We start from the raw sequence: 23,058 nt of genomic DNA, 5'->3' as shown, positions 1-23,058 counted from the left end.
GGGAACAAATAAATGGGGATGAAGGAAAGGGATGGGAGAGAATAGGAGGAGGAAAGTGAAAAGAAATTTTGTTCATTAGTGCTTTTTCTAGATGCGCTTATGTATGAAGCAATTATTCATATGTATTTTTTTCTAGATGAGCTTTTATTAGAAGCATGTCGAAATTTTTATTTAAAAAAAAAAAGCACTTGGAAGTGCTTCTTGGAGAAGTATCAGAAAACGTTTTTATGACCTAGAAAAAACTTGAAGTTTTCTATCAAACAGAATCATAAGCGTTTTATGTGTGAAAAACTCATTTCAAAAACAGTTTCAAATATGCCCTAAAAATTTCAACATCATTTTAAATGAAATAATACTTGATGCAGGACGCATGACCTTTTTCTTTGCGTGTTGAATGTTCATCCATTTTTCTATGAGTTTATCATTGAATGAGATTCAAATTTGCAGGTTGGTTGAGCCCCAAATCAGAAGCCAACATGAATGAAATTTGCTGCATTAAGCCACTAACCTGAGAACACAGCAATCAGTATTTTAAAACGAGTAGGTGAAGTTGAGATAGTACTCTTTGTCACCTCTGTATGAAGAAAATGACACATCATCTAAAGTATTAGTGTCTACACTTCCACCTAACCACATAGGACTCAAGTCCCTTCTTCCCCCTAGAATGATCAAGCATGCGGCTATGCAAGAAAAGAATAAAAAGGATATGCAGATCATCAAATTAGCAACAAGTTGCCCCTCATTTTCACACTTATTAGACCACGAGAAAAATAAACTAATTGTTTTAATAAAACTGTGGATGCTCCACGATGAGAAACAAATGGAATCACTGGATGCAAAGTGAAGCCATGGTATGAGAGGGGGTGGTGTGTGCAATAACTTTGTAAATTGCATGTAACATTTAACCTGAAAATCAGATGGAGTTCAACTTTCCTTCTTATTATTGCGATTTTCACGGATATGCCATCATATTTTTGCTTATAATCGGGCACTTGAGAATGCCTTAAAGATCATATTCAGAGACGAGTGATAAAGCATCAATAAAAAGTCTCATAAAAGAGAAAAAAACAATATTGTCACTTGTACTATCATAAGAGTGTTGAGGCCCAAAAAATCCAAGGCTAAACCCAAATATATTCCCGGCCTAGTGCGACACTTTATTGAGAGGAAACTCAACTTGAGTACGCGAAAGTTCGTCGTATGCGCTTGCACGAGTCACGGTCCACGTGCCACGTCAAGCAAATATATAATCTGTCACGCTAAAGGTTGTAATGAGCCTGTAAAATGTACCGGCTCTATGAACCCATGCTTATTATCCTATTAATCGTCATTTTGACTCAACCATAGCCTTTCACAATACGATAAAATTCGAGCACAAGCACGCCAAACAACATGCAAATGCCAAGCGCAAAACCCTTATTTTGCACCTAGCCACGCTACAAGCTTAAGTGGGCCCAAGTCACGCAAATGTCCGAGGCTTCTGAGTAGGTTGTGGTATTGATGATTACGAGTATTCACGATGCGAGCCAAGAAGTGGAAGCTTTGGGCAGCTTGGGAGCCCCAAAACTAGAGCCAATTTCTTAAGCCCAAATATATGGGTAAGCATGAAAGAGATAAAAGATAGCCCATCACCTTAGAAAATTGGCCCATCATCTTATTAAATTAGCCGATCACCTTAGGAGTGACCCAAACAACCTAGAAAATATCTTGGGAAAGTCTCCAGCACACTGCCAAAGACAAACCCAAGACAACTATCTAAAAAACAAAGGATACTTACATGTGCATGCTGCTGGGAGTCTACAGCACATGGACAAAGACAAACAACGATAGACCACCTAAAAAACCGAAGGATCCTTATGTGTGCAAGCTACTGGGAGCAAAACACCCTTAAGACCAACACCATTACCCATTTCTTTCCCTCACCAACTCTTGCCATAAAATAAGGGAGGAAAGAAAGAGAGAGTTTTGCCAAAGATAAGAGATTGGCATAGGAGCAGCTGCGGGAAGACTCTAGAGCTCTCAAGAATCTTTTTTCTGTGTGTTTGGATTAGAGGGATTTCACAAAATAGGAATGAATCAAAGGAAGAGAAGATGAATTGAGGGGGAGACTTGGAAGATTTGGGAAGAACCAGCAAAGGTTTCTTGGGAAGAATGAGCTTCTAGCGCCTATAAAAAATGGTATCTCCTACCCATCATCTCAACCACATCCAGATAGAGCAAGCATCCCCTCTCACTACCGGAACCCTTCCATTTCGAGCCCTGTTCTTCCATTGTTTCTCATTTTCTCTTTGACAAAACACTCAAGAGCCTGACGAAGCTTTCGTTAAGCTGCCGGAAATTTGCTAAAGCCACCCATTCTTCTTCCTTCATTTTTTCCTCTCTTCCCTCAACAAATCTTCTAAAAATTCTCTCTTCCCCTTACTTCGAGCCTCTGTTTCTCATAGGAAACCCAAGTCTTCTCTTTCTAATGCTAAACTTGTGAATACTTAGCTCCCATGCCACAAGTTTCTCAAGCCAAGCCTAAATATTTATATGTAAGCAACTGTTGGTTTTGTTGGTGAAAGAAGCCAATGTGTTTCTTAAAGCTCCACAAACCTTTCGAAGCACTCTTGGAGCCTGATTCTTGAACTCATATATAGGGGCAAGTCCACTCATTTGCTCTTTACAGAGCCCAGACTCATCTGTAGCTGCTGAAATGAAAAAGCCCTTATAAAGAGTAAATACAATTATACTCTCATATTTCATCTATTTTAAAACAATGATATATCATGTCGCATATCATTTTGTAGCTCTAATGGATGATATTAGAATTTCAAACTAAGGCGAAAATAACCTCACATATGGATAAAATGCATTTACAAGCCTTAATAAACCATGTTACAACCTGGTAAAACATAAATTACCTTGAACATGACAGCAACAAAAAATGCCTTGCTAAAAAATGTGAGACATTTTATCTTGGTGTTTAAAATTCAATGTAAATTATTATTTTTTTAAAAAGGTAAATATTAAAAAAATAGTTACTTAAATTATTTGCCTCCTTCAAAGTCACAAGCTTTTGGTGAGGAAAAATATTATAACCAATCACGGAATCAGGAATTTTTTAACGGAGGTGTAATTTTAGTTAGGATTTTTTAATAAAAAAAATAAAAACAAAACAAGCGCGTTGTGCGATGCAGTAGTAAACTGACTTCATTTAGGTTTTTCGTCGAACACCTAGAGTACACCTCCTAGGTTGAGCAGATGTGCAATATGCAGCACCTATAATAGTTTTTTTGGACGAAAGCAGATGCAACTACACCTCCTTGCGCCTTAATAGGTTCGCCACTATAACCATGTGCCACATAGATCCATCGTCATACTTTGAGTTCCCAAACAATGTTTGAAGAAAACTCATTCAAATATCAATTGTTTCAATAGTGCCCTTGTAGATGGTTGTAGATTATAAGACTGCTCGGAAACCCATATGGCCTATAATAAATATTTATAAAAAATTGAATACAACTTTTATTATAAGTTAAACTTTTTTTTTTTTTGGTCTGTATTATAAGTTAAACTTAAAGCATGTTGTGTAACAAGCTTTGCAGATAAACCCAATAAAAAACAGCTGTAAACAAAACATATTGTTCTTATTATGCTTAGACAAAATAACTATTTAAAAGAAAAAAGGAAAAATAAAAATAAAAATTTCTTGTTCTTGAATCTTGATAGTTAAGCAAGCACCATAATCCTTCCCGCCATTTCTATATTCAGTCTCACTCTCTCAGACCTTTGTCCAGAACACCCACTATTTTCCCCCAATTCTTCTCCATTTGATGCTCTCCCGATCATTGTGTTCATGCTATTGTCTACGCCCACGCTCTCTCCACCATCTCAGCACCTCCATTTCTCTCTTCAGCTCCAAACCCTCTTCTCTCTCTCTCACCCTCATTTCCCTCTCCCCGAAAAACCCTAATCTTCGCGCCATGTCCTCTCGCCCCTCCGCCTTCGACGCTCTCATGTCCGGCGCTCGGGCCGCCGCCGCCAAGAAAAAGCCCCAAGCTTCACCCTCCAAGAAGCGAAAAACCCTAGAACCTAACCCTATTGAAAACCCCCAATTGCTATTGAAACCCGAAAATGGCAGTCCAACCCAAGCCCCAGAATCCAAAGAAGTCAAAGAAGCTCTAGAAAGTTCTAGTAATGGCGGCCAGGTGGTTCCCCCCGCGAAAAAAGTGTGCGCGGCGGCAGGTGCTCAGGAGCGGACGGCGGAATTGAAGAGCCGAATCGCTCTGTTGAAGAAGAAAGCCGGTGACTTTGACCCGAAATTGATGGCGAATTGGGGCGAGGGCGAGAGGGTTCCGTTTGCGTTTGTTTGTTTGGCTTTTGATTTGATTGCTAACGAGACGGGTCGGATTGCAATCACGGATATAGTGTGTAACCTGTTGAGGACTGTAATGCACACCACGCCTGAGGATTTGGTGCCCGTGGTTTATCTGGCAGCAAATCGGATTGCGCCGGCACATGAGGGATTGGAGCTTGGAATTGGGGATGCTTCGATTATCAAGGCGCTTGCAGAGGCTTGTGGGAGGACTGAAGCACATGTTAAGAAACAATACAAGGTATTTTCCATGTGGGTTTTGTGCCTTTTTTATTGAGTATTTATCTAGTTTTGTGTGATCAATCATTAATGTGGTTGTTGTTTATGTACAATCTAGTCCATCATATAATGTAGGAGGATGAAAGAACAAGAAAGTTAATAAAGCTCTGGTCGAATTTGTTGATTTATTTCATTCTTTATCGAGTGAGGTTGCATTGAAATTTTTTGAGGATGTGTAAGTCCTTTGTTCTATGATGGTTCAAGTGCTATATTTTATGTCCCATCACAGGCATTCTTTCTTTCAAATCTTCCTGGAACTTGTCGATTTATGTAGGATTTGTTATTCAACAGTGTTTAACTTTTTGTTTATGACTGCATTTCCTTTTTCTTTCCTCTAATGATAAATGGGGTTCACATTGATAGGAATTGGGAGATTTGGGTCTTGTTGCAAAAGCAAGCCGTTCATCTCAATCTATGATGCGCAAGCCTGATTCATTAACTGTCACCAAGGTTTTCAGTACATTTCGTCAACTTGCTAAGGTGATCTTCATATTTCCAAACTTAAAATCCGAAATTTTAATACATTGATACATTGATTTGGATGCTTTTTTTTGTCTTACAGGAAACTGGACTTGGTAAGTACAATTTTGTTTCCTCAATTGATTTTTTTGGTTTTTGGGTCTAGTACTCTAACCTTTTACCACTCCATGCAATAATACTTTGGACTTTATATCTATGTTTTATATCTGCATTCTGTTGGGAAGTTATCCCAATTGCAAAACAATGTGGGAGTGTCAAATGTCGTGGTGATCAAAGTCCTTCATAAGTATAGCTTATTAATGGCCTCCAAGGCCTCGACACCCATGCTTGTCTGTTTCTTTCCTTGTCAAACTACTTTTTCTTTGGAAGCAGTTTTTTCTTTCTAGAAGGCCTGTATTTTTGGTTTTTTTTTTTCAAATTATGCCTTATGGAAGCTAGAAGAAAAGAGGGGGGGAATTGTGGTGTTTGGTAGATACATTAACATATTTTTCGTCATGTAGTTTATGAATGAGAGTTTCTTTTTTCTTTTGTAAGTGATTAGATTATACTCTCTTAGATCATTTTACACTAAATTTACTGGTGGGGCAGGAAATATGAAGAGTTTGTGGAGGGGTTAAATTTTTTATACTCTACGGTACTGATTTTGTAATTAACTTGCCCCTTGCTTTTGAAATTTAATAGGAATCTGGGAAGGATAGTCAGGAGAAGAAAAAGAACCATATCAAGGCACTTCTTGTTGCTGCCACTGATTGTGAACCTCAATATCTGATCCGTTTGCTTCAGGTTGCAGTTTGATCACATACTAGATTTCAGTTGTTAACTCCTTTTAGCCTATTGTAAGGTTTAAGTGGTTTTCTCTTGTAGACAAAGTTGCGAATTGGGTTGGCAGAGCAGACTCTCTTAGCTGCATTGGGACAAGCTGCAGTGCATGCTGAAAAACATTCTACACCACCTTCTCATATTCAGAGTCCTATAGAAGAGGTCTGTTTAGGTTCGTCGGGTCAAATGATAGAGTTATAACTTATACTGAATCTTCTTGCCATCAGATTTTCTTGATACTGAATTTTTTATCTAAAATTGAATTAGCAGTGCACTATGAGTTCAGAATCTTTTGTGTCAAAGACCTTTGGCTATTATACCATTATTCTTGATATTTGCGAGAATATATACAAGCTGATCTGAATTTGTATTGGTGGTTTTTTGTTTTTCTCGTCATAAGTTCTTTACAATTTTGATTGATCAGGCTGCAAAGATTGTTAAGCAAGTGTACTCTCTACTTCCTGATTACGATAAAATCATCCCTGCCCTTTTAAGTGGTGGTGTGTGGAATCTTCCGAAGACATGTAGCTTTACTTTGGGTGTCCCAGTTGGACCTATGCTAGCAAAGCCAACTAAAGGTGTATCTGAGATTGTACAGAAGTTTCAGGATACAGAATACACCTGTGAATACAAGTATGATGGAGAACGCGCCCAGGTTATACCATCTAGTTGAAATCCAACATGTAATTTTGTTCCGCATGTGATAATTATGTGCCGTAACATGCTCATCCCTTACAGATACATTACATGGAGGATGGTTCTGTTGAGATATACAGTCGAAATGCTGAACGAAACACTGGAAAGTTCCCTGATGTTGTTGTTGCAGTGTCGAGGTAGGCTTCTATCTTTGGTTGTATATGGTATTTCATATTGAATTTAGGTGCGAGAATATCTGAGGGAGTGTGGTGCTCTAGAATAAAAGTTCCATATTTTGACATCTCCATGTAATTTCATCAGTTGTGCAATTCTTGTTGTGCCAACAAAAAGTGATGTGTAAAAGAGTTGGTTGGTTACTGATTAAATTTTCAAACTGCTTTTGGGATCTATGTTCTATTACTATGTCACTATTAATGTAACTAATGTCATATAATACATAATGCACTGAATAAAATTAAATATTTTATATTTCTGAAAAATAAGACTTGCTAAATGGGTGTCAAGGCCTCTGTTAGTGTAATAAAATGAATGCCTGGCGATCTGTGGTTTGAAATTTTCCAATCTGTATCTGACTAGTTAACTTGTGAAATTTTTTTATCATGAAGGAGCTCTACGGTTGCAGGTTCATGTTATCCAAAACACCAACTGTGCTTACTTTTCAGTTGCTAATGCTTTCTGTCAGCTTTCAGGTTAAAGAAGTCATCTGTAACGTCATTTGTTTTGGATTGTGAATTGGTTGCTTATGAACGTGAAAAACAGAAAATTCTTCCTTTCCAGGTAAATTATTTTCACATTCCACTCCAGATTTATGCTTGTCTCACAAAGCTCTCAAACATTTGTATGATTTATATTATTGCATTTTCTAATATAATACTATAAATCATAAAATTTTGGGAGAGCAGTTACCCTCATACCTACCAAAAGTTTGACTCTTGCCCTCCCCACTTTGAATAGTATGCATATGTGATTGTGTGTGAGTATATTCTTCTTGTGTGAGAACTTTTTCATATATTTTATTTTGTTTGTAAATATATATATATTTAAACCCCAGGAATAGTATTTACTACTGATGATGTTGAGTTAAGATAGAAAATTTCTTTATGAGAAACTATCATGGCAGGTACTCAGCACTAGAGCTCGTAAAAATGTGGCCATGAATGATATTAAGGTCGATGTCTGCATATTTGCTTTTGACATGTTGTATCTTAATGGACAACCACTAATTCAGGAACAACTGAAAGTTCGCAGAGAGGTACACTCTTTTTCTTTCTTCTCAATTAGATTTTAGAATTTACTGCTATTTTTCTTCTGGATAGGAGTAATTGTGCTTCTCTAGAAATTCATGATTTATATTGCCAAGTTGGAGCAACATGTCTTTCTGATTATTTACTGTAGGTGGAGTGAAAACTGATGTCGAAATTATACTCTCTTTTTTTCCTTTTCTTGAATTGTCAGGATGTATGGAGATAATTGGTTTGTCTATTTTCGTCATGCCCATTCACGCTTAAGTTTGAAATTACTTTATGTCCATGGTGGATGGCAAATATTGATAGGTTCCCTGAATATTTGCAGCAGGGAAATGTTTGGATTGGTATCTAACTAATGCGAGTAGTGTGGCATGCAATGGCATCCCTAATTTCCTTTAGGAATAAATACTGCTGACATTCTAGAAGTTAATTATTGCTTGCCAAATACTAGGGAAAGGTTTTATTTTAGAAGTTTTTGGTGCATGTAGCAAAGTAATGGCAGTAGTATTATTCACAATTGAGCTATTGGATCTTTACTTCTAGTACTTCAATTTCTATGTATTAGTTTCATGTGTCTAGAATGGGGAGTGCAAAAAGTTTAAAGAGCCAGCTGTACTGTTACTTGTATTCCTTTTTTCAAGTAGTTTATTAGTCTTAAAGGATGATGCGTTAAATTTTTTTTATAGGAAACATTAAACTTTAATGAAAGTGAACAACAAAGTGCAAGAAAAAGACGGAAAAAGGGTGTCTATCTATGCTGGATAGTATCCTTAACTCATATTGATCTTAGTGATATTATGTGAAGGGTGCCCTGTTGACTGAACTTTTCAATGTAGGTGCTACCATTATTACTGTTGTAGGTATCATTGATACAAATAAATTTCTGGATTTCTAATGTCTTCCGACCATTGTTCATTCTTGTTCCGTCGAGAAAGTACTAATATATTCTTACATGTGGTTGTGTGTCTTGTGCAGAGTCTTTATGATTCTTTTGTGGAAGAAGCTGGATTTTTTCAGTTTGCCACAGCAATAACATCAAATGATATTGAAGAAATACAAAAGTTTCTTGATGCTGCAGTTGATTCAAGGTATTCACTTCATGCTTTTGATTTTTCAAGGGACAAGTGGACATGATTCTTAGATGGAGTAGTTCAAATTTCCTAAACGTGTTCATGATACATTTGTATTGCAGCAGGGACGCAAATTTTGCACAAATACATTTCATGAATGTGGCAAATAATAATAGTAATATACTCTTGAAGAGATCCCTTTAGCTTGCTAAAATCAGTTTTGTTGAGTAGCATTTATTTGTTTTTAGTTCATTTGCACTTTGGCCTGTCACATACTTTCCAGTTAATTTTTTATCTGTAAAAGTTTATCCTCATTAAACCATTACTTTTTATGTTATTCCTTCATCCTGGCTTGCAGTTCTGAGGGTTTAATTATCAAAACATTGAACAAAGATGCTACTTACGAACCTTCAAAGCGGTCACTTAACTGGCTGAAATTGAAGAAAGATTATATGGAGAGGTAAGTGATATGTCAAGTGTTTTCCATTTTAGTAATCCTCATAAAGCTTTGTTCATTTCTGTTTATTGGCTTGCTGTAACATACAGTATTGGGGACTCACTAGACTTGGTGCCTATTGCTGCTTTCCATGGCCGGGGGAAACGTACAGGTAACTGTAATGAAACATCATGTTCAGTTGAATGAATAGGCACTGTCCAGTCAAATGTTTGTTTCTGTGGAATTTAATATAAAAAAACTCACCTCTTTCTCTTCCAAGAAATAAGGAAGCCCTTAAAAGTTTTCCGGTCATTTGCATCTATCATTTTTCTCCTCGTCTTATTGGCCCAGCTATCTTCTTCCTCAAACTGTCACCATCTTATTTTTAAATTGAAAGACAAGGGGGAGGTGATAATGATAATCTGGTCTTCCTTAGGTGTCTATGGTGCTTTCCTCCTTGCTTGTTATGATAGCAACAATGAAGAGTTTCAAAGCATTTGTAAAATAGGTAAGTGCAATTTGTTTATGCATGTGTTGGCAGCCTTTACTATGATTTCCAAGTCCCTTTACCTATTACTGATCAGTCTGCCTAATATATTGATGCATGACAGGCACTGGATTCTCTGAAGCAATGCTTGAAGAACGTTCTGCCAGTCTCCGTACTAAAGTGATACCCAAACCTAAGGTCTGTTTTTTTCTTCCACTTCGATTTTGCCACAAAAGACTGTTTATGTATTTGGTTCTGTGGATTCTCTTGCTAATTTTTACATTCTTGTCAATTGCAGTCATACTATCGTTATGCAGAGACAATGAATCCTGATGTATGGTTTGATGCCTCTGAGGTAATAACCATCGCCTTTTGTGTTTGCTGTGCATAAACTTTTTTTGATAGAACTACCTACATGCTTAGTTTTTGTTACCCAATTCTTTTTTTCACATTGAGATTAGAAGTTTTTTGACCCTTGATTGCTTACAAAGAAAACAAAAATCCCCTTTAAAGTGTAACTAATCCCAAAGAAGTTTACATTATTGTTCAGGTAAGCACTTCCTGGATTGTTTAGTTGATTCCTCCAAGTAGTTTGGATTCTTAAGCTGTCTAGATAGAACCTGTTCAGAAAATAATAGACCTAATAGGATATTGCTTTGGTACAAGTAAATGTCAAATTCACTTCAGGAATGATGCTATTCTCAAATTATTTGCCTAATGGATATTAGTTTTTAAACAGTTTTTCCAAGGGTTGAGATAGGTCCACTATAATTTTGAACTTATTTGGGCAAGCAATTTAAAGAGGCTATCAAAGTGGTAAAATACAAATTTGTGGAAAGGAGCAACAGCATAAGCAGAAGAGATGTTGTGAGGAGTAGCAATTTTAAGCATTGTAAAGTTCAGAGCATTTCTGGTGCATGCTTGTAAAAGTAAACTTTTATATGCAACAGTTGAGAACTTAAAATCTTGCATGAATGAAAAATAAGTTGGCCCAGCAGTCATAAACATTATTTGTATCTTTGCACATTGACATATCTTCATTTGGAAAATAGTGAATTCTTCATCTTGGACAAAAATGTTAAAAAGGTGAAATGTGAAGCAATTTGTTCAATTTAACGTGATTGTCATTTTTCCTTTAAGATCCAAAAGATGCGAAATTAAATTTTGTAGTGTTTTTTTGCTGTATTAGAATATATTGTTCACCTTCACAGATGCATGTGGACATTTCTCCCCCTTTTCTTCTTAATAATTCAGGTAAAATATGCTGTGATATACTGAGCAAATTAGCAACTATTTTGCCAGAACTCATTTCCTGAGCATTTGGCGTTAACTAGGGAAGGTTTACTTTTATTTTTAAAATAGAATTAAATTTGTTGCACTGTAATTTTGATAGGTCTTATGCAGCTCTGTCAGGTTAAGTTCTTTTCTCCCTTCAATCTCTATTGATGTGAAGTTTCTGGATTAGGAAGTTAGAAGGCTAATGAAATTTATTACTTCTAGTTTTCTGTTTGTTGGTTGTCGAAAAATGCAATTGTGGAAAATTACGTGGGTTTATCTAAACTTTTGTTTTAATAAAGGGGTAGACTTGTTGGATACAGCATCTTCTCATATTGCCTATGGTGTAATTTCTCCCAGGTTTGGGAAGTGAAAGCTGCAGACTTGACTATTAGCCCTGTTCATCGCGCCGCAGTTGGCATAGTGGATCCTAATAAGGTTCACTGGATTTTATTTTATTGTACTTCTCATTGTATAATTCTATTTGCTATCACTTTGTGGAATGCAAATTAGATGATATGTTTTCTTCCTCTAATTCCATGTATACATGTGATTAGGGTATTTCTCTTCGATTTCCACGTCTTGTTCGTGTTCGGGAGGATAAACCTCCAGAGCAAGCCTCATCATCTGCGCAGGTGAAGATAACTCTGGTTATATAATCATTTTGATTCAATATTATACATATGAATATGCATTCTCACACTTCTTTGAAACTTCAGGTTGCTGAGATGTATTCTGCTCAAGCTAACACTCGTTCTAACAATCAAGATGACAACGAAGATGATTAAGGAGCAAAGTTGCGCTATATTTCACTCATTTCTGGAGATGTCTGATGTGCAAAGACCAGCAGTCTTGTTGGTACAGCACATGTGAGTAATCTGAATGTGTTTATAAGTTTAAGCCTATTAGGGTTTAACCAGTGCATGAGGGCCCAGTTGCCATCCGTCAGCGTGTTCGCCAATAATATAGTGCCAGAGGGCCGAAGCTATGCCGAGGAGTCAAACATTGAGATTATCAGTGGTAATGTTTCATCCTGTACCCTTGACCACTTGAACCAAGGGTCATGGGCTTAGCAATTCTAATGAGCACAACTTAGGAATATTATATGTTTTAAGCTACACACTAATCTTGTTTTCTATAATGTGTGACATGTCTCAATTGAATGCCAGTGATTCTGTTGATAACAAGAAGATGAGAGAATTTTCACCACAGCTACACATATTGACATTAACTTACTGAGTCATCCTTTACTCTTTAACATATTGACAGAACATTTTGTCTGCATTTCATATTTTTGCATAAATACAGTTGTCTTATTTAAATGTTACATCTTTTTCACGCCCTTGCGCCTAATAATACAACTCCGTGTTACTTGCATGGCTGCATCAACCCTCAACCTTCAACCTTCAACCTTCAACCCCTACCACATAGGTATAATGTATAGAAAAAGGTGTGGAAGTCTATTTCTAATAATTACGAGGGGACAAGACGTTTCCAGTTTTGAAAGGATGGAAGGATGTCTTGTCTTAATCCTTTGAACGAAGAGCTGTTGGTCAAGTGGGTCACAATCGAACCATTGAATCTTTCCATTCCTTAAGCCTCTGCCGTCTTGAACAAGTAATAAATCAAGTAGCCACCGCTATTGGGTTTGGATTTTTAGGCCTAAATATTCTAACTAGTTCTGGGTTTCATATTTGCCTCCGCAAACCTCACGTGGGTTATCCACCAGTCCTACACTTATTCCTGATGAAAGTTTCAATTTCCTTGTCTATGTTCAGTTACTTTTGGGGCTCGTTTGGTGCCTAGGAATGGATTGGATTAAATTGGATTGGATAAGCCACTAAATTTGAGATATGTTGAAGGAGGAAAGAAGGTTGCTAGCATTCCTCTTTTCATTTTTGGTCTACCATTTTGTGGGGATTAGTTGTGACAAGTTTTTTGTTTTTTCCAAGAGTAATCCATCTTCAACCTTCAAATTGGTCAAAAAAAATTCATTTCTTCTTTAAACATGCTTTAAATATAAGGAGTTATCTTATCTAATCCAATACAATGCATCAAACGAGTCCTTATAAGATGGAGCTTTGTTTTCGACATCGTTAAGTCTTTGGCCAGTTGTCAAGATATGTTTGCAAGACTTATTAAGACATACATTTGAATGTTCAGACACATGGATAAATGTTGTTACAACACCTGCTATACTAGCTACCACTTAAAAACCTTTACGATGCTGGAACACTTGCCAACCTTGCCAACTTTTTGTTAGTTGGAATTACTGTATGAGACTAAACATAAGGGTTGTTATCAAAAATTTTGAGGGGCAACCTATTGCTATCAATTACACTTGAAAGAACTCTTTCATTATCAAATATAGGTCACATCATTGATGACTCGAAAGATGGACCATAAAATAACAATCATTATGGCTTATAAGGAATTTTCTTGTTGTAGTTGTAAACCACAACTACAATATGTGAGTTTGATCGGATATTCTATGTTGGTACAAATTGTATATTTGAACTCATAGCTCACAGGCCAAAAATAAAGAACTCATAATTTAAATAAAACTATAATGTAGAAGCACTTAAACTAAACTAATTGAAATATAATCAATTTTTTTTAGTACGAGCGATAGTCTAAACTACAGAGCGAGAGGGATTAACATATACACACATACTGCCATGGTGTCATAGGGGTTCGAACTTGAGACCACTAATCTGCAAATCAATGCCATTTTCCATTAGATTAGATTTCATTGGCGAAATATATCATTTTTAAAAGAGCCATATTTGACTGAAAATTAGAATGACTCTTATTTCCATAAATGGGCCGGGCTATTGTAGAATAGAACTTTGGAAGGTTTTTAACCATGCACATGTCTGCATGTGCATGTACAGTTTTCTGGTTAACCTGTTTTTTTTTCTTGGTGAAAATCTATTATAGTGTGTCTTGTCACTTGTGGACCTAAAAGAAACAAGGACTGGGACTGTAAGAGCTGCATAGAACCAAAATTGCTCAACGACTTATATGTACCAAAATGACTAAATTCACCTAATGATATCTGATGGTGGCATAACTGAAGGAAGATTGCACTTGGGTTTTTCTTTTTCTTTTTCCTTTTTATTTACCTCACTCTGAATATTTACTTCAACCTTGGTGTTGGTTCTGAATTTTCACTTGGATTGGAACAGTAAAATGGGTTCTTTTACCCTCATTGCTCATTGCCAATGAATTTAGTAACTCCAAAGTCAACTGAGTATGTTTTGCAGTAATGAAATGCTATTGGCAAGTTGGATAGCCTGCAATAATTTGCTCCACTTTTGAGAGATAAAGGTATAAACAAGTAAGTGGGGGCAGATTAGAAAAGAAGAGGGGTTTAGTTAATTAGAATTCAGAATTAAAGTAAGGAGGGAGGGAAAAATTGATGTTGAGAAACATGGGGGGGGATTGGACTTGAAAACAATCATGCTTCCCTCAAAATATTTATAGATTTATAATCATACATCACACCAGTAGCAGATCCTGATTCTGATTTTTGGGTTCCACTCAACCCGACAAGCAAGGCTCTTAACCTTTCTGGTTGTTGGCCACACCCATCCTCTAACCTCAACAACTCCACACCTATAATCTTAATGTTTTGATGTGATCTCTCTCTCTCTGTGTGCTTCTCTCTCCTCAACCTCACACAACACACACACAAACAAACAGAATGAACTTACTGAACTAGTATCAAAGTTACATTCTACATCCCACGACAAATTTGGAAAAATCAGGCCCGATTTCACATTCCTGGAGCAAAACTAAAATGTGAAAGGCCCAAAAAGAAAAGAGACAAATTAAAATCCCCACAAAACGAAGCTCTCTTGCTCTTTTACTGGTTTCTCCCTGAGTTAATCTGGAAAATAGCTGCCTCTTTTCTCTAGAACAATCCTCTGTACAAATGCTAGATCAGTCACATACCCACTTGAAATTCATGGTTTTTTTCTCATCCTCACTAACCTTTTAGTTGTATTCAATTATAATTATATAAATATCAAACTGTAAAAAAGCTGCTGCAGTCAGTGAAGAACAACCCTTTGGAACTTGGTCTCTGAAGGAGAGTCAGAGCCGTCACAGGGGGCTCTTTTCCTGTTGACTATGCCACAGTTGGTGTTGCAGCCATTACTGTTAATCAAGGAGGAGTCTTGGTGGATGATCTGTGTGGGCAATGGAGGTTGTGGTGAAGGAATGGTCACAGGGGGGATTTCAAAGGACTCAAGTGGTGGTGGTGGGTGTCTCCATTGAGGCAGTGGTCCAGCCAGGAGAAGGGTTGAAAGCAGTGGACCAGCTTTCATGACTGCCTGCAAAAGCTTGCCTTTTTCAGGCAATGGCTTCTCAGGCACTAGCTCCACTGTTTGGTGTGGCACAGATGGTCCTGCTGGCAACTGGGTTGGTTGAATTGGGTCAAGAACTGGAGAGGAGACAATGCTTTCTTCACAATCTGAGGAAGAAAAGCCATTGTTGGAGTCAATTCCCCTTCTGGGTTCATCTTCAATGCTTGAAATTCCAGACAGAGGAGCTGTTTGCTGCTGCTGCTGTTGTTGGAGTTGGAGTTGGAGTTGTTGCTGCTGCTGCTGCTGTTGGAGAAGGAGCTTCTCAAGGAGAAGTCTTTGGCATTTGTCTTGTGCTTCATCTCTCTCTCTGATAGCTTTGTTAAGCAGATCTTTGAGATGAGACAATTGATCATCTCTCTTTCTTAGCTCCTCCTGCACTGCAACCCTTGTTTGTTCCAGCTCCACAGTTGTGAACAAAAGGGTATGCCTCAACTCTTCCATGCTCTGTATGATCCAAGCAGAGTCAATACACAAATACCATGTAACTTTTTTCCCCTCAATTTGCAAATAAAATCCCAACTAAACCCAGAAAATTGAAAGTTGGGTCTCAAATTGAAGAGAAGAGAAACCCCATTGTGCAATTTGAAGGACAAAAGTAAACAAGTAGTTACAATTTACAAAAACCCTCTGAAGCTGACAAAATTAAGAAAATTGCTTGTTTGTTTTACCTTTCCTTGGCAGTAGTATTGCCAGCTGCTAAGAACAGGGCTGCTGCGCTGGTTGTCCATGCTGTTGTTGCTGCTACTCTGGTGTGAAGAAGAGAACCAAAAGTGAATTGAGATGGTAAGAGAGAGGAAGAAGAAAGAGAGGTGAGAAAGGGAAAGAGAGAGAGAGATGTGGGGTTTTTGAGTGGTTCTTCTAGCTCTTATAACAAGTACCTCACGTCACTGTTTCTTCTGTTCTTTGTTGCTTTTTTTTCTCACTGAGGGGGTTGGACAAAAGCACAAAAGGCCAATTCCTCTCTCTCTCTCTCCCCCCCGAGTCATCAGTCAGTCTTTTCTTTTGGTACCAAGCCAAGCCAAGCCTAATGCCTAATGGCTATGAATCTCTCTAGACTCTCTGTCGCACAAACAAGCGCGGGGAATCGTAAATCAGCGAAAAAAGCGGGAGTAACAAAAAAAAAAACAGTCTTGCTATGTTTTGCTTTTCTCTAGCCGCTTGCACAAATATGGGAAAGAAATTTGACATCAAAATTTCTGAACAGCCTTTAACCCCTATATCTAAAGGTAATTATAATTTTAAAAGGAAAAAAAGACTTGATAAGACACTAGTTTATGAGTTTTGCTTTTCTTTTTCTCTTTTTTTTTTCTTCTCATTTTTGGGTAAATGGCTTATGAGTATTCTGATGGGTTATGTGACAAGTGAAAAGTGTATGAATGGCTGAAGATACCATTACACTCGGCCAAAAATGATTTGATTTCTATAATAAAAATATGTAATTCTGAATTGAACTAAAATCAAATAAAAACTAGTTTTGTTCGATGAACCAAACCAATACAAATCTTGTGTGGTTGAAATTTAAACCAAACTAAACCAAAAGTTGAATCATCCCTCACCACACATGTGCAAACTTGAGAGAAAGAAGGCTCATTAATGTTTTAGCCAAAACCTAATGGCGGCTAGCGTCCCCTATAAAAGAAGAAATTTTTATATGTTCCGGATACATCACGCGTAACGTGGCTAATGTATTATCCAATAAACATAGGAAATGTGGAATTATTCTCCATTTTATTACATTACTTTTTATGACATGTGACTGGTTGTATTGTAAATATTCCACATGCTATATGTCTATTAGATAGTACACTAGCACCCAAATGAATTTATGGTTACATATTTTTTTGTAAATTATTCTTTACCCTTAGTTTTTGTAACTTTTTACATTTTTAATTAAGAGAAAATTAACCATAACACCTATTGGACCTTACTGGTTCGAATAAAGAGTTGACTAACTATCGAACCAATTACCTTTAAAGTCAACAGCATGATTATAAAACATTACAAAGTAACACATACGTTTAGTATGATAATACATCAACTTCTTTTCTTATGAGTTTTTTTTTTTTTAAAGATTAGGAAAAAAAAAAAAAAAACTCCCTACGTGCGTCCATCAAATATTGAGTGCTTTACGAATAAAGAATTTAGGGAATATACTTTAATTTATGAAATATAACATGAGTTAAAACTTAGAAGTAAACCATATTCTATTTTGTTTAACACGTTATGGTATTAGTTAATTAAGTCAAATTATATGTTATGATATCAGCTATGATAATTAATTATGTCAAATTATATTTATTTGTACAATTTTCGTTCACAGTCTTATTACATAATATATTTAGAAGACTCGAACTGCTTCTTAAGTCTCGAACTACCTAAAGAAGCGATAGATTTAAGTTCATTAAAACTTTCATATATATTTTTCTTGCACGTGGGCCGCCTTACCTGCACTCAATATTTTCTCCTTAAGTTCACCGTTGAATTGATTGTATTTGAATTGCTTACCTTGAATTTTCCTTTTCCTATGAATATTCGAGAAATCAAAGGTATAACTACGGTACAAGCACAAACAAAATTACAGTCCTAATTGCCACGCTCCAAGTTGTTTACTGGGAAGTGCTTGCCACGTGGAAGCATTTAATTTGACCAGAGACCACAAAGTCTAGCTTTTATATGATTATTATTCTGCAAAGCAGTGGAGAGGCTTTGTCTGAACAATATGAGCATAAAGAATCTAGAAACTGACTAGTCCTCTGATTAAAATTTGGTTTTATTAATATTTTAATGTGAAGTCATATTGAAGTAATTTAAAAGCTGATATTAGGTAAGATTCTTTAACTTTTACTTGGAAATTAGGGAGAATTTTTGTTTTCGTGGGTTAAACAATTTGTTTCAAAATTGCACTCATATGCTTGCGGTCGTCTCATGCCTCATCTGCTTCTTTTGTCCATGTAATACTATTTGGAATTCGTTTTTGGGAGTTTCATTAAAACACCCAAAATGGGGGTTAAAATTATAAAAAAACTCAAGCACTATTGAAACATATAAACACACCCAAAACCCATCATTACACACACTCAAAACCCATTTATAAACACACCCAAAAAGTTGACTTTGGGGTTGATTTTGGGTGTGTTTCTATGTTTAAATAGTGTTTGAGTTTTTTTATAAATACATGTTTAGGATTGGGTTTATTTATAAATTTGTATTCTTTTTTCTGTCCTTCAAAACAATAATATTCTTGCTCTCCAACTTAATAGGTGAATTGTTGGTCAATTATAGAATGATCAAATGCTTGTTTGTAAGATCGTGTAACTAGTTATGAGACCGTACTTAGTCAATCCATATCAATATAACTGTGTTTAATTACGTCTGAAATCGACTTGTTTGTTTATTGCATTCATTCTCAATTCTAAAAACTCTTGGACAAGAAAGAAAACAAATTTCATTATGAATATTATAAGAAAGTTTTATTAGTCTTTCTAGCTAGCTAGCTAGGTAGAAAAGAGCATATACGTCCAATGTCCAAAAAAGGAAAAAAGAATTAAGAAGGAGAAATGGCATGTCTTGTTTGACAAACCCAATTATGTGATAACTAGGAATCATGGTTTGATGAACATCTTTGACTTGAAGGGTCTGCCAAGCAATCAAAGCATGTGCATTTCTTGACAAGCATAGTGAAACCCTAAAGGCCTAAAACATACATACATACATTTTTTAGAAAATTCGGTATAAGTTCAAAATTGAAAACAAAAGTCGGATGCAATCCTCGTATTTGTTGTTATTGATACAAGTCCTTTGACTTTTGTGCCACCTATGATTACATTCCTTTTTTTTATTTTTTGATATTTATATATTATTATTTTTTCATTTTAAAATTACTTTGTTATTCCCATCATGCCCCTAAAAATTAAATAAGGTAAAAAATTAATTTTTTTCATAATAATTATGATATTTTCAAAATGAGATAAACATAAAATACTGCCATTTATTTTTCAAATCACGTCTCCTATCATTTTTGAAATAGGCTATTATATTTTAGTCATGCTCCTATATGAACGTTGGCCTGTTGTGGCTTTGTATTCTTGCACTATGGCAACCTGTACACAAGGTACATAAATATTCTTTTACTCTTTGCCATAGCTTTTGTTATTCACTAATTTTTTTTGTTTGTTTTCTTCTTTGATAATACAATTCCTCCTTGTTTTACTTATGATTTTGTTTAGCTCACTTTTTTTCTTCACGTTTTTGTTGCTGTAAAGTTCATTCCCACTTAATATCTTTAATTAAGATGCAATTAACCATTAACACAAGTGGGTTTTGTGTTTTCCCCCCACATCATTTTCCATTCCTTTGTTTCTTGATAGTTAATTAACTTCCAGTTTTTCCTATTTTTCCCATGTTTTTGTTGTGACATTTTACGATTATTGATTGTATCACTCAAATCCACACATTTTATCTAAAATCTATATGTTTATCGGGTATAGTAGAGTATACTACTTATGTGTTAGGTACACATCAAAAAATTAATAAAAATCAATGAACCCAAATCTACAGCAGAAAAAGTGTGGACTAAACTCAATGACGACTAGGAATTTTGAACTTAGATCGAAGAACCCCTATATTTTTCTCATACATTTTCCTAACGTATATCTCACTGTCCCCTATGTGGGTGTATAGATGTATAGTCAAGTGAGCTGCTTTCATACAGTCTCATTGGTCAGAAAAAAGGAGCTGGTAACCAAACTTTCCCACCAATATTTGGCATTGCCCGAAGAAAGGTGAATAAAGAAAGAAACCCTTCTGCACGATTATAATTTAAAGTCCTCCTTGGAAGAAAGGAGGGAGGCTTCCATTTGACTAATTCAAGACTCTCTCTTGCTTGAAAATATTTTTTCAATACACAAGTCTATATATATGCATACACGTGTACGGTCTGGAGCACTGAAGTCATCATCATAAATTATGATATGTTGATTATGTTTTGTGGGATATTAGAGTATTGATTTGATTAATTTTATATACAAGAAGTTCAAGAAAATATTAGTTTTTAAATATCGATAAAGGGAAGAGGGAAAATTCCATGATAATAACCCAAATTTTCAAAAAAGAATATCTAAGATGGGGCGCCGAACCTTTATGTCCCATCTGTGGTGCGATTATCTTTGGCTGCACATCTATTGTACGATGCCCTAGGAAGCTGCAAACTTAAGCATCAGACAGACCAACTAAAAGACCATGGACACCTTCCAACTTTTCCACTCTTTCACAACTTGAAGAAAGGTGAGGTGAGGGTAGTAGGGCATACACATAATTATGATACTATTGCTCCCCAAGATTTTGATGAACTTGTTACATGTGTGACATGAATAGATGACAAGAGGACAGGTTGCTGTTGAATTTGTCCTTGTCATTCTCGTCCTCGTGGATTATAGGAACCTTATTGGATCAACGATCCTCGATAAATATTTTGTTTAAATTTCCTCCTCAATAAAATGATTGAAACTTGTAGTTTCGTACATATAAAGCACAATAACACATATAATCTTAAACACAAACCTAAACGGATAACGGGTAAAGAACAAGAATGGGTGGGAGCTTCATGCTTTGGCAACTAATCATGTCTCTATATGTACATTACAATTCATGTGTTATGCTGAGGAGCCAAAGCATAATGTTCTTTATCCTCTAAACCATATGGCTATGAGAGATAAGTAAAGAAAGGGTGTCAAAGCCACAAACTTGAGTGTTGTTTTTCTCTGTCTCTCACGCAGGCATGTTATGAAATAATAATAACAATGATAAAGATGTCATAATACCAATAATTAATTTAATTATGCCAATTAAGGAATATAGTATCAGGACCAAATATATATTCCCATACCCATAGTAGCTTGCGAATTGAGACTCCCAATGTAGTTGCTCTCTCTGCAGCAGGATGCAGAGATCTTTAAGGAAAGTCTTCCTCACAGACAAAAAGAGCAGACAGGAAATATCATTACAATATTACTTTTACCAACATAAACATGCATTATACTAGATAAATCCACCAATATATAAATACATATTATTTTTTTATTTTTATATATACTGTACTAGAGCATGAGCACCAGCTCCAACACAAAATATTTGGTAGGACCCATCTTCCAGATTTTACACTTGGGCCCCACATTATCTTACTTGCAATGCCTTGTAAATCAAACAAGCAAATGGCTTGATCCAAAGGGTATGATCTGGTTGGCAACATGGAGAGCACAATTCTAGTGTTAATTTTGTAGTGGCTCTGCTAATGAGTTTGAAACCCTCATAAGCCTACAGGGTGAGCAATATGCTTGCAATTTCCAAACCAGAAAGACATGTAGTGGAGCTTCCCATCCATTCAGGTTACAAATTTAAGCTACCATTTGGACTAAAATTGAGTTCATTATTGAAAGGTTAATAATAAATTTACAATGGATAAGAAGATAAATTTATATATTAACAAGCACACAACTAGGTTTATACAAAGAGGGGTAATTTAAGGTTGTCTCTTTTAAAAGTTGTGTTTGGATATATTGCAGGCAAATTGCATCAAAGTGATTCTAAAGCTTCATAAAGAACTAACGAATTTCTTTTGAAGGCAGTTGAGGGAATTTTGTGTTTGGTAAAAGGCAAAATAAGGATACTACAAACATATACCTTGTTAACTAACAACAGTCATTCGTACCCCAAAAGAATTTTCTACATGCATCCTTATATCACAAGAAATTGACTGCTAGGAAGCCTCTAGTAGACAATCTTAATTAATTAATGGTTCAATTTTCTTATTAAATTTGCTAACTTGAAATGATTCGAATTTGCCAAAGGAATCTATCCTAGTGAAAAAGCTGAAAAAACTTATATGAAACGGAGTTCAAATCAAATCAATTTAATACACTAAACGTAAGCACAGGATTTTCATATATAATTAGGGGGTTACATCAAGTAAAATTAAGCTCGAATTGCCTTGATTTAGTTTGAATCAATTGGATACATCACTAAGTAACATAAAGTCATTGGGGCCTTAAGTCACAAGTTGTGGGGTCCTAACGGCTAATACCTGTCGGTATGAAACCCTAGAAAATTATGGATGCCAACTTTGTTTAAGCGTGTGGGTCCCATCAACACAAGAAAATTTAAAGATTAAAAAATGGGTCATAGGTATCCTTCTTTTAGTCTTTAGGTGGGTCGTCAATTCCATCTCAAATCATATCATGTTTTTTTTTCTGCAGATCTTGGGAATCCCAAGCGGTCGTTATACAAAAAGTTAAAGGCTTCAACTAAGTTCATATTATTATTATCTATATATATATAAAGCATTATTATTATGTGTGTGACATTAATTTAATTAATTAATTTACATCATAGAATTTATTGTTTATTTGCTAATATAGGCCTGGGGTGCTTTTATTTTAGTCCCAGCCCCCAGGTTAAAGCTTGTTACCAAAATTCTGGGGATTTATTTACAGCTCCAAATTTAGGGTTAAGTGACTATATTCCTTCTTTTCATTTGGCTTATCTAGTTTGAAATAGGGTAGTTTATTGAAAAAAAGTAGAAAACCT

At 35.9% G+C, this 23,058-nt stretch overlaps 2 protein-coding genes across 3 annotated transcripts; one reads left to right on the top strand and one right to left on the bottom strand.

Annotated features, from left to right (window-relative positions):
• Nucleotides 1-3,690: 3,690 nt before the first annotated feature.
• LIG1 (DNA ligase 1) lies at nt 3,691-12,391 on the top strand. Of its 2 annotated transcripts, XM_008228363.2 has the most exons (17): nt 3,694-4,598; nt 5,000-5,116; nt 5,798-5,899; nt 5,981-6,097; nt 6,360-6,590; nt 6,674-6,768; nt 7,282-7,369; nt 7,713-7,844; nt 8,815-8,927; nt 9,268-9,369; nt 9,456-9,517; nt 9,782-9,853; nt 9,957-10,030; nt 10,131-10,187; nt 11,468-11,545; nt 11,665-11,742; nt 11,827-12,391. In XM_008228363.2, exons 1-17 carry the CDS (start codon nt 3,816-3,818, stop codon nt 11,893-11,895), a joined length of 2,370 nt encoding a protein of 789 aa, XP_008226585.2. In that variant the 5' UTR covers nt 3,694-3,815; the 3' UTR covers nt 11,896-12,391. The 2 variants fall into 2 exon arrangements, with proteins under 2 accessions (XP_088911217.1, XP_008226585.2); XM_089055091.1 differs by lacking the exons at nt 11,468-11,545; nt 11,665-11,742; nt 11,827-12,391 and adding an exon at nt 11,087-11,458 and having other exon boundaries at nt 3,691-4,598.
• Nucleotides 12,392-14,557: 2,166 nt separating this feature from the next.
• On the bottom strand, nt 14,558-16,318 carry LOC103326151 (uncharacterized). Its single transcript, XM_008228359.3, has 2 exons — nt 16,146-16,318; nt 14,558-15,921 (listed from the first exon to the last, which is right to left on the bottom strand). The coding sequence occupies exons 1-2, from the start codon at nt 16,203-16,205 to the stop codon at nt 15,163-15,165; spliced, it is 819 nt and encodes a 272-aa protein (XP_008226581.1). The 5' UTR covers nt 16,206-16,318; the 3' UTR covers nt 14,558-15,162.
• Nucleotides 16,319-23,058: the final 6,740 nt, after the last annotated feature.

The sequence above is a fragment of the Prunus mume genome, linkage group LG1 (assembly GCF_029339155.1).
Source record: "Prunus mume cultivar Tortuosa linkage group LG1, ASM2933915v1, whole genome shotgun sequence".
In the NCBI taxonomy this organism is placed as follows: Eukaryota; Viridiplantae; Streptophyta; class Magnoliopsida; order Rosales; family Rosaceae; genus Prunus; species Prunus mume.
This window is presented reverse-complemented; position numbering and strand designations above follow the sequence as displayed.

Bases quoted from the DNA above. Each gene is read 5' to 3' on its own strand.
- LOC103326151 (XM_008228359.3), bottom strand. From the start codon at position 16,205: ATGGACAACCAGCGCAGCAGCCCTGTTCTTAGCAGCTGGCAATACTAC. The intron at 15,922-16,145 runs GTAAAACAAACA...TGGATCATACAG, and splicing joins AATACTACTGCCAAGGAAAG to AGCATGGAAGAGTTGAGGCA.
- LIG1 (XM_008228363.2), top strand. From the start codon at position 3,816: ATGCTCTCCCGATCATTGTGTTCATGCTATTGTCTACGCCCACGCTCT. The intron at 6,769-7,281 runs GTAGGCTTCTAT...GTCAGCTTTCAG, and splicing joins GTTGTTGTTGCAGTGTCGAG to GTTAAAGAAGTCATCTGTAA. The intron at 9,854-9,956 runs GTAAGTGCAATT...GATGCATGACAG, and splicing joins TCAAAGCATTTGTAAAATAG to GCACTGGATTCTCTGAAGCA.